At 45.7% G+C, this 11342-nt stretch overlaps 1 protein-coding gene across 1 annotated transcript; it reads left to right on the forward strand.

The window, feature by feature from the left end:
- Positions 1 to 6190: 6190 nt before the first annotated feature.
- LOC148008223 (uncharacterized) lies at positions 6191 to 11066 on the forward strand. The gene is made up of 7 exons (XM_087674393.1): positions 6191 to 6975; positions 7606 to 7991; positions 8324 to 8398; positions 8509 to 8727; positions 9090 to 9285; positions 9581 to 10050; positions 10174 to 11066. Exons 1-7 carry the CDS (start codon positions 6600 to 6602, stop codon positions 11014 to 11016), a joined length of 2565 nt encoding a protein of 854 aa, XP_087530519.1. The 5' UTR covers positions 6191 to 6599; the 3' UTR covers positions 11017 to 11066.
- The last annotated feature ends 276 nt before the right edge of the window (positions 11067 to 11342 follow it).

Genomic DNA, 11342 nt, shown 5'->3' on the forward strand with positions numbered 1-11342 from the left:
GCTCCAGGGTAGCCACTAGAGGATGGGAACACACCGCAAAGAGAAGAGGGGCCAACGGGCATCCTTGTCTAAGTGATTTGTAAACTTTGAAGGATCCCACAATTCTTCCATTAAAGTGTAGGTGAGACGAGCTATCCGCTCCTAGAGTTAAGGCGGCCAGACACAATCTATTGCCAAACCCTAAGGCTTCCATTGTCTTTGCGATGAATGACCATCCAATTTTGTCATAAGCTTTGTCTAGATCTAGTTGTAAAAGAATGCACTCTTGGTTGGTGAGCTCAGCGTAGTCAATGTCTATCATTGCTGCCAGAATGTTGTCATAGATTGACCTCCCTTTGATGAACCCATGCTGATGCGGAGACACAATTCTCCTTAGTATCGAAGACAGACCACAATCACTTTGGCAACAATATTGTAAAGCAATGTCATCATTGAGATAGGTTGCCAGTGCTTTAATAGATAGTAGCTCACCTGTTGAGGAATCAGTTTAATCAAGCCTTTTGACACGCTTTCCTCTATTCTTCCCTCTAGAAAGGCTCTATTAGTTATCCAGGTGGTCGGTTCACTTAGGTCTTGCCAGAATTCCTTAAAGAATTCTGAAGTGATCCCATCCCACCCCAGGGATTTCTTAGGGCCCATCGCCAAGAGCGCCTTCCAGCACTCTTCAACTATAATTGGCCTCTCTAGGAACTTAGCTTCACTTTCTGTCACTCCCCTTTTTACAGAGGCAAGGATGTGTTCTTGTGCTACAACTATCTCCTCCGCCAGCTTCCTTATTACCAATATATCCGCGATAAATGATCAAACATAGCCTTTGCCATATTGTCAGGGTTGGTCAAAGTCTGCCCTTGCTCATCCTTGATTAAGATGATCTTACTCTGTTTGTTTTTTATCCTCAAGGCTCTGAAGAAGAAGTCATACAACTCTTCCTCTTTCTTTAGGTGCCCTTCCTTGGCTAGCAGATAGATTTTTTCCACTTTTGCACTTTTGGCCTCCATCACCACCTCTGTGGCTCTGAGCCAAGCCAATTGCTCAACCCCCAAAGCAGAACCCTTTAGTTTTTTGGCTGTGAGTAACTACAGAACACGCCACACATCTCCAAGAGCCTCAAACTGTCTTCTTTTGTGTTCCTTTCTTGATCACCTCTTGCACTCTCTTCACAAATTTCCTCGAGGCAAAGGCTCTGCAAGCTTTTACATCCATACTTAGCTAATCGATAGTAGATTTGATTAGGTATCTGAAACCTAGACTTTTAAAGAGGTGTGAGCCAGTAACCAATAGCTTCTTAACTCCAGAGGAAAAGGAAATTTGAGCTATCGACCTCGACGGAGACCGTATGCGGGACCCAATCCACCTGATGCAAGCAGTAGCATCTGTCCAACCTAGAAACTATCCCCACAAATTGTAGACTTGTATATGTGAAACTGGTACCTTCTTCTCTCTATTCCCCTTCCCATAGGTCCTTTAGAGCCCACTTGGATGCAAACTCCCTCTAGCTGTTCCTTTCAAAGCCCGCCAAGACTGAAGACAAACCTAGGCTATCTCACTTCATTTCCACCGTGTTGAAGTCACCCAAAAGGCACCACTCCCCCTCAATTTGAATCTCGGCCTGATCCTTCCACAACTTCTTCCTTGCCTTGGCCAAATTGGGTGCATAAATATTGAGAATAGTAATGTGGGAGTTCTCCCACTTCACTCGAATCCCGATAACTCAACCAAGGGGGTGATTGTACACCACCACCGATTCCAACTCCCTGTCCACAATTGAGAGAACACCACTTGTATCATTGTAACCTTGTCCATAGAAAGCAAGCTTCCTTCCAACCGCTTATTCCCTAGGGCTCTTTGCATCCAAGTGGTGTTCTTGGATTGCCCACACACCTAGATCCTTCTCTGCTTTGACCTTGCTCCAAAATAATTTCCTCTTCCTTGGAGACTTGATCCCCTTGGCATTCCACAACCTTAAAATTAGGGAATTCATGCTAGAGAAAGGGGGGCAAATTCTTCCTCCATCTCTAGGTCCCCAGGATTATTGTTCTCCCGCCCTTTCTCCCCAGGGTCAAGGTTGTGACCCTCTCTTTGAAGGACTTCAAAGCTGTTTAATAGAGAAATCTCAATCGGGGAGGAGTGGGGTGAGTGATCCATCTTTTTGGTAGAAGCTTTGAATCTTTTTAAGGATACTGACTGCGGCTTTTCCCAACCCTCCTTAAGGTTACCCTCACTGGAAGTCGCCAGCACAATCTTCTGCATGACTATTTGCTTCTTTTTTTTCGCTAGGGAGGTGTTGAATAAAAACTCTTGTGCCTTATTCTTTGTTAGGACAACCAACTGTTCATTGCATCTATCGTCTTCTTCTTCCTGCACTATCGAGCTCTCCTCTTTGTTGCTAACGTGCTATGTATCCTTAACTATGTGTGGTTGACATGCTACCTCCATCCCTTCCTTGTCTAAACTCTTCTCAAGAGGATCCTGGGCTTCCTTTGGAGAGGCGAGCTTCGATAGAAATGGGCAAATTTCTTGCATAATGATTGCACTGAAAGCAAGCCCTAAAAAAGGTGCCAAATCGGAGGAGAACCACCACAAGGCCAATGCCAACATTCACCACCAATTTCTCTGGAGGGCTTGATCTGAGGTCCCAACCAATACACACCTTATTAGAGGCTTTTCCCATACTCGTGTTAGTGGGGACAAAAAGAGGAGTCCCGAGTTTGCTAGCAAGTTCCCTTAAGTTAACCCATAGCCAAACTGGCAGATTCACAAATTCTACCCAAACTGGGCACAGGTCTTTCACCGATTCTGCCGAGTCAAAGGTCAAATCCCACGGAGCACACAAACCAGAGCCGCTTGGTCGTTAAATTTTACTGTGAAGAAGCCTTTTGCTAGACAATGTATACACTGCACAACCCCTGAGTATCCAAGCAGCCCCGCGCTCCCTATCCAATTGGCGAGCTCCTTCCCTTATTGGGATTCTCCCTATGAATCTGAACACCGAAGAAAAGCTCGCAAACTCTGCCAATTGTCTCTTCACAAGCCCCGAGGGGGGGGGGGGGGGGGTCGTGACATTCAGAGAGTTGGAGATCACCACTTCCTGCGGGAGATATTTCGTTAACGTTTCACATGTTGTGTCCCCGCTTGACAAAATAGAGGGTGCCCCATCTGCTAGAGCTTCCACAAACGAGCATTTGGACGAGGTTGATGGAACCACTTGAGCAATCTCTTTCTTGACTGCTTTCCAGTTGTACTCTCTTTTCCTAAAGCGATTGTCGATTAGCACCCCCCGAACACTCCTCTCCTTTTCTAGCAACCGGTTTCTTGACGCCCCAGATCGATTGGGGCCCCGAGCCTCCTACCCACCAGTCCACTTTTCCCTTCCTTGTCCAACGACTTGCTAGGGCCCCCTTTGTCGTTAGAGCTCAAGGGTAAGGAGAAAGAGAAGGGATGATTAAATCGCCAATCAAGCGCCATTTTGTCAAAGTATGATTGATTTGTGATGGCTTGGATCTTTCTTTCTCTAGATTTTCCAATCAAGCACCATTTTGTCAAAGTATGAGTGAGACTTGTGAATCTTGTGATGATTTGTGATGACTTACTAGCAATACGCAAGCATGCAAGCATATCCATATGCCATCTTTGTCTTGATATCTCTAAGGAGTCCCCAAAGCTTATTTTTGGAAGTTACCTCATATGTCTCCACATGGTGAATATACAAAAGACACATAACTTTTCTTTGATTATTATACTTAAGTTACAATTACACTTATTTGGCTTAAAGGTTAGTGTGAATATGGTTGGATTAAAAGACAAAAGAGAGAAGAAAAAGGCCGATGGTGGGCTTCACCAACCTCACGTTTAAGTACCACGACATCCTAACCATGGGATCAATGGCCTCCATTCAAATGGGGCCCTTCGTTGCAAATTTAGTATCGATGACCCCCATTTAAATTGGGCTCTTCATTGCAAATTTGGGTTGTGAATCCATAGTTTTGCGAGGGGAGCAAGACTTGAATTCATATGTGTAACAGAAGGCATATTTCCTCGAGATCCTAATATCAAGAATTTCCTCCCGATCGATCTTGGGAACTGAAGATTAGTTTTGAAAGATCAAGAGCCCCGATTTATTCGATCTTCAGTGGAGTGATTGATCTAGGGGTTGAGACTTGAGTAAGGTTGGGTTCACAAAGGGCAGTGGCAGCATGTGTGTGCCACTTTCATGGCACACATTGATCGGTCGCACACGAGCTCATCCACTTTTGGGCATCCAATGTGCAGGGGACCACCCTTGGAAGAAAGCTTATTGAAGAAGCCTTCTTTGCCTCTAGAGGGGTCTCCACCATAACTATCTATATCCCCACAAGGATCGTGCATCACCGCAAGGGCAACCGAGCATGTAAGCTACCGCCTAGTAGGAACACTAGGGACCAGTGCCTAAGTTTGAAACCTAACATAGGGCTTCAAAAAAAAATAGTGAAACCTTGCTTCAAAAAATCAAGCTTCATTATGCAACCTTTATCAAAATTTTGAGCTTCTCATGCCAAAGTCTAATTATAACAACCTATTTAAAAATAACAAAGATACCTTATCATTAACTTTACTACATCACATATGTTTTTGTTTTAAGTTGATATACCACATTTATTTATCGTCATTATATATACATAATCAAATTTAATACATCACATATTTTTTCTTTAAATTTAATATACCACAATTATCTATTATCACCAAATATTTAACTAAGTAAAATAAAGATCAAACTTTTCAACTTAAATTACATCCACACATTTTTGAGCAAAATTTCTTCAAATTTAACTTATTTGAAAGATTTTTATCTTTAGATTTAATTGCGAATTAAGTTATTGGAGCTAAAATAAATACAATTGCATTGTTAGTAAGCTATACATAAAAAGAGAGTTCGAGATTTGAACCCCATCACCAATTTTAGATTGGTTACACCATGCTCTCTGCGAGGGAAGAGGAGTAGATTCATTCTTCCTAAAATGCAAGCACCCTTCACTAGCATTGTATTGGAAAGCATTGTGAACCAAGCCACTCCTCTCCTCCCCTCTGTAAAACAATAAACATATTAGTCTGAAGAGGAAATTAAATTTCTAAATTAAAATCAAAGACTTTACAATAAATAAAATGCAACAAAAATAATTTCTAAATTTAGAACTACTATTTGAAGTTTAGAAAGGTTGACTTAATCAAATAAAAATCCAAAGTGGAGCATGATACTAGCTTGAAGATGGTGCACTCTTGTCTCTTTAGAAAACACTACCTTATCATTAGTAAGTTGAAAACTCTCAACTTTACATCTGCTCATAAGAAAGTTAGCCAAAGCTGAAAACATATTATGCATTGACATAAGTAAACCAAATTGAAATCTGGTCACCTTGCAAAAGGCTATCAGTTGCACACCAAGCGTGAGAGCTAAGATCACATACCAAGAACCATGCAAATCTAGAAATTGCACTTGCATGAGAATACCACAAAGCAAAATTACCACCTCCCAAGAAGTGAGATCCATATCCCAATCAACACACGCTACATTGGGCCCAAGTAGAGATACACACATAACTGCCTCAAGTGTACATACCTTCATGTGTTTGAAAAAGCTTCTTTCATATATATATATCACATACATATATACCTTGGGCATTTATATAAGTCTCAAATTAAAACTTTATTGAAAATTATGGGTTTCATTATTGAAACCCTTCTAATAAATTATAGCTTCATTTAAAACCCGACATGGCCCTTCAAGCCCAAAATGGCGTTTAAATTTAAGCACAGTTGGGGACTCATGGAAGAACATAAGATGCTTCTGCCACAGTCCCTAATGAGCCCTCGCATAATAAGGCCAGCCTGCAGGGCCCAGGCCTTTTTCACCTTCGGAAGTTGCCTTCGTGGGGGACCGGGGTGCTAATCTTGCCTAGCTAAAGACACGCACTCCATGGCCCCACTCTCATCCTCCTCTCTCTTTTTCTCTCTCTCATAAATACACAGCACGCGACGCGCCTAATTGGGCCCCTTACTGAGGACGTCGACAAAAAAGATAACTTTATTATGTCTCCAGACTCCCGCGCAAAGGCGACACGGCTGCCTGAATGGCAGACTGCAGTTGAGTTGTCTTAATCTTTTGCTGAGCCCAGCAAAACGTTGCGCCCTCCGCTCCCACGAGAGAGAGAGAGAGAGAGAGAGAGAGAGGTGTTAAATCGCATGCCAACGAGTGATCATCCATTTTGGGGTGAGTGGGGTGTGTGTTCTGAAGCTCATCGCTCGATCTGTCGTGTGTCCCGATCAAAGTCTAACGAGTGATCATCCATTTTTGGGTTGAGTGGGGTGTGTGTTCTGAAGCTCATCGCTCAATCTGTCTTGTGTGTCCCGATCAAAGTCTACACGAGATCGCCATGGGAGGAGCGGTGCCCGACTATAGCCATATGTACAGGGAGCTGAACCAGGAAAGTTGTGTTCATGTCTATGAGTCGTCACTCTATGCAGCAACATTAATCTTGTTCAGATTTTTCCGCTGGTTTTTGCTTTTCTTGAACTAAAAGTACAATTAGAGACGTCATTTTGTTCTCTGATGAATATATGCCATGTTGCAGGTGAGCGAGAGGATGCGGCTGGACCACATGGAGTTCTCAGAGGTGATGGTTATCCATCGCATGTTCATCAGGCTCCCTGATTTGGACATAGCTTTACAAGAAGGTGCTCAACAAGTCAAGCGCCTGTACGTCTTTGCTGATGTGGTGGAGCTGCCGGAAATGAGTACGTCGTCGACGGCGTCGGAAACGGTGACGCTGCGGTTACCTGGAACCGTGATGGTCGTCATCTTGTGTCGTGTGCTCTTCTATCAGGGTTTTGCAAGATATGACTTGGACTTCCCTCATATGAGGCTACATGCCGTTCATCCCAGTGGCGCGGGGGCGGTCCTTCGCATGCATCGACTCAATCCTGATTCTATGCAATACGGTGCGTGCTCTGTCTAATCCACCGAGTCATTACGTCCCAACTTCACGAATCAATGGTGCAACTTTAGCGCGCTGTTGCACATTGACAAAACGCCGACAAATGGTGGGCTCAACCGCTTACAGGGTTGGTCCGAGCATTCTTACCCCACCGGGTACCACAATAGTTGCCCAGCATGTGAGCTGCGGATGTAAGCCTCGTCTTGCACCGCGTGACCATAGCAAGAATAAATGCTGTGGTTTTCCACGGGCAGTTGTGTCTACCTCAGCCTCGATGCTGTGCTATTAATCCTCCTAAATACGAGGTGGATTTACGGTCTCAAATGAAAGTCGGGGCATGTGGCGGCCGGGTAAGCCGTAATTAGCCCTGCAAACCCCCTTCCTGTACGCTTTGGCGTCCAGAAGGTGCGTTTAAGCCCATATGCTTAATCTGTAAAACTGCCCCGCGAGAGGTTTCGCTGGCTGCCCTGGTGGCAGGCCGCTGCCACCACCACCAGTGACTTGCACCGCCTCTCTGGTGGCCGTTCTCTTTTGAGAGCGGTGCTTGGAAATAGAATGTGCGCAATTTCATCTGATCTCTCGTATAATTTCGAGGCGGGCTTTCTAATTCCACTTCAAAAATGTTGAATGGCAGATGATTATCCAGTTGTTTGTGTCCGCGCGGATGTCGTGGAGTTCACGAGGTGGCGCCCTAATCGTTTATTTCGTATTGGGCCGCTTGCATATCCGAGTATGATCTTCACCGATGAACGCCATCCAGCTTCCGTAAATGTGGAGCCTCGGCCAGTATCGTCTTTCTATTGTACCATTGAATTCCCTTGGTCTTCCTCTAATAATATTGGGCCCAACAGTGTGGGAATTGGATGTACATTCCGCTTATCTGGGGGTGCTACAGTTAATACTGGTGGTCCAAGAGAGGACTTCTGGTTATTCAGGAGAGAGCTCCCAGATGCCCTGTTTAAGGATTCTAGCATTCTGCCTTGCATGCAGACCAGCATGCTCGTCGCGGAACTAGTAGAGGTGTGTGTCTCTCTCTCCCTCTCTCCCTCCCCCATAATTAGAAAAATTCGGGGTGTTTCAAGTTCGGTGCCATTCTTACGAATGTCTTCACGCATTGAAACCAATGTCAACGGTAGCTAGTCCCCTCCGTCTCTGTGGTGGTCAGAGGCTTCCTTCTTAATGCGTTCATTTTTCGTGATGGTCGAGTGGCACCCTTTCAAGTTTCGACCAGAACAGACATCTACACATTCTCTTTACTGTTGATGCTTGAGATGCGTTCTTATGCTGTTGGTAGAGAGGAAATACCTTTGCGAAGATTGCTCATCTTGCTCTCCATTTGAACTCACCTACAGTTTTGTCATCCTTCACCGGACGTTCGTGCGGCTATTAGGTCGCACACAGAATGGCTTAACACCCTTTTGCTCCAGGTGCTTTAATTGTCACTCCTCAGAATCCCCTAAGGATAAAGTTTTCTCTTAGTTCCTTGCAGTGTTAAATAAATCAGTTGTAAGGCCTATCTTTTCTACCCTCCATGCAGGCGTCAGTGGCATCAGAAGGTACCCCACATCATAGCGATTACAACGCACTTCTGTTTCGCGCGCAGTACGTCATCAAGGGAGTTGGAAAGTCACGAGGTGCTGTGGTGCCACAATTGCAGTACGATATGTACAGCAACCTTGTCAATCAAGTGGCTCGTGCAGCTGATAGCTATGACCAATCGCTTAAACAACTTCAACTCTTCATCGCCCAAAATGAGGTAGTCTAATTCGCGATGGGGCGGCACTCTTTCCTGAGTGTAGAGCTAAGTCCCTTTGACAAAACAAGAAGACTGGGATGAAGTTTGTTCAGAAATCTGTAACTCCATACAGAGATTGATCTGTACTGTCTTTTGATGCACACATGTGCATGTATGACAAACACGTGCGTTTGGTCATATTGCCTGCGCGTGTATGCACGAATGGATGTTTGTATGCCTCTGTGTTATGTACAAAGACTGTGCGCGAGGGCGAGCCAGACAATTTGGCAGACCCTTACGTCTAAGATGCTTGCTCTCCCCTGAAGGCCTGATCCCTGCCACCCTAATACTTTTGACTAGTTGTGTATGGTGACTACCTGCAGATTCTTGGAGAATACTTGCTAGAGCAGAATAGGGTCTTTGCGGCTAAGGAGAGAGACATGGAGGTCTTTCATTCTGAGCTCATCTCTCAGAAAGAGACCGAACTCCGAACTGTCGTGGCCAAGATAGACCTATTGAGTTTGCAAATGGAGACCCAAGTAGCAGATATGGAGCAAGCCAGAGAAGACATGGAAGCAGGTACCCTGAGCTAATCATGTCTGCATCAAAGCTAGTGACACATTTGTAATAATGTCTTCTGGGCAAGAATAGGAATAATTTTCGAACAAGTCTGTGACAGTGTGGAACAATTGTGCCTTGCATTAACGACACAGAATTTGTGACATGGGCTGCATGCACAAAGGCTGGGCCAAGGGGGCAGGGTGCGCTACTTGGGACTTGGCATACGTAGGCAATGCTCCATGTCGTTGGCCGAATGTACAGTTGTTTTGTCTCCGTATCTGCACTTACATTATAGTCATTTATCTCTGAACAGGGTTGAGGAGATTTCGAAACCGACAAGTAGCAAACGCCATGTTCTCTGTGTTCCGTGCTATAGCCGCAGTTGCGCTGACAGTGGTAACTGGGGGTGCGGCTGCTCCACTGGCCATGTCTACGGCAAAGGGGGCTGTGAGCGCTGCTGGCCAAGCTGCCAGGGGATTGGAGAGAGTTTTGCAAATCCTCGATGATTTGCAGGCAGCAATGGAGTTACTGAAGATCATAAAAGATTTACTGGAGTCTCTCCAGGCAGTAGGTCAGCTGGTGGATGCACCTGACATGCCGGAAATGCCAACAGAGGCCGATTGGGCCATCTTTGTCAACGAGATTGAGGGAGTAGCCGAGCAAATGCCAGAGGAAGTGTCAGAGGTATCTGCGTGGAAAACATCGAGCAAGAACGTAGCCGCGGTGGGTCGTGAACTTATGACGACTACGGCTTACATGTCGCAACTTCAATACGACATCCAGGCAAGCATTGAAGAACACTGTATCGTCAATGTTTCGCAGAATGTTGGGTAGCGCTTAGCTGCTACAAGCAGACCAGTTGGTTGTGTCTCATGATTATATGCTTCAATATGAATGATTGATCAGGTGCAAGCCATGCTGCAAGATATCGCGAGCAAGCAGGCGGATCGCCTGTCTTCGACTCAAGCTGCCGATCTTAGCAGCTTCACAGAAATGGTGACGCAAATGGACATGCGCACGATACGCTTGCAAGTGGAGCTAATAAAGGTGCTAGACGTACAGAATGTAGCACTTATGTATCAGTCTCTAGTAAAGCCAGAACTGATGAACGCGTGGCCAGTGACAATGGAGATGGTGTGGCGCCTGTTGATACAGCACGAGCACGCAGCTGTTCTTGGGCTGATGAGGCTAGGACCATCCTTTGATTTCAGAAAAACTCTTACAGTGAAGGACATTCCCGTGGATCTCCTGCTGCATGGTGAGGATTGGGAGTTTGAAATTCCTGTGGACGATTTCACGGTCTTCCCGGCCACATGGTCACGGGTGCGCATTCATCACTTGGAGATGAAGTTTGCTGGCGGTGATGAGGCTGCGCCAGCGGGGACGGCGCAAGGGGCTCACCAGCCTGCCACAAAGAGTGGGGAGATTTACATTCTCCTGCAAAGCTCGCGTGTCTTTCATGACCGCAATAAGACGGAACCTCTTCACTACGAGGCTGGCGTTCCGCTTGACTACCACTACGCCTACAATCTGGAATCAGGAGAGACCACACTCTCCAACCTCCCCTCTTATGACTTCATCCGAGCTTTTATGCGCATGACGCCGTTCACAACATGGAGGCTCCGCGTCTCTGCCTCTGCTCAAGAGAATGAAGGCCTGGCCTTTCCCACTGCCACGGTTGGTACCGGGGACACCACACAAATTGCTATCACTTTCCATGTCTCTGCTATTCGGGAGATCGCTCTCTGAATGCAGCATCTTCTCCATCCTAAAGCCATAAACATATTGTTTTTTTCTCTCGTCGTGCGTTTGTGTGTAGTAAAGTGTGGTGTAGCGTGTGTGTGTACTGTGTTGCCCGAGAGAGAGAGAGAGAGAGAGAGAGAGAGAGAGAGAGAGCAGTGGAAGGCTTGCACGCAAGTAGCTAGACAGATTCAAGTGCTCATGCCACCTTGCAGCCTACGATGATATGACGAGCTTCTGCGCCATTCAATGCACTGCGTACCGATCAACTTACATGTCTGGTAGCGGACAGGGAAATAAGGATGTATGGTGTGCTGGGTGTCCCAAAAGAGCGT

This window comes from Lygodium microphyllum, unplaced genomic scaffold, assembly GCF_053477565.2.
Source record: "Lygodium microphyllum isolate KBCC unplaced genomic scaffold, Lygodium_microphyllum_v1.1.10 scaffold_259, whole genome shotgun sequence".
In the NCBI taxonomy this organism is placed as follows: domain Eukaryota; kingdom Viridiplantae; phylum Streptophyta; class Polypodiopsida; order Schizaeales; family Lygodiaceae; genus Lygodium; species Lygodium microphyllum.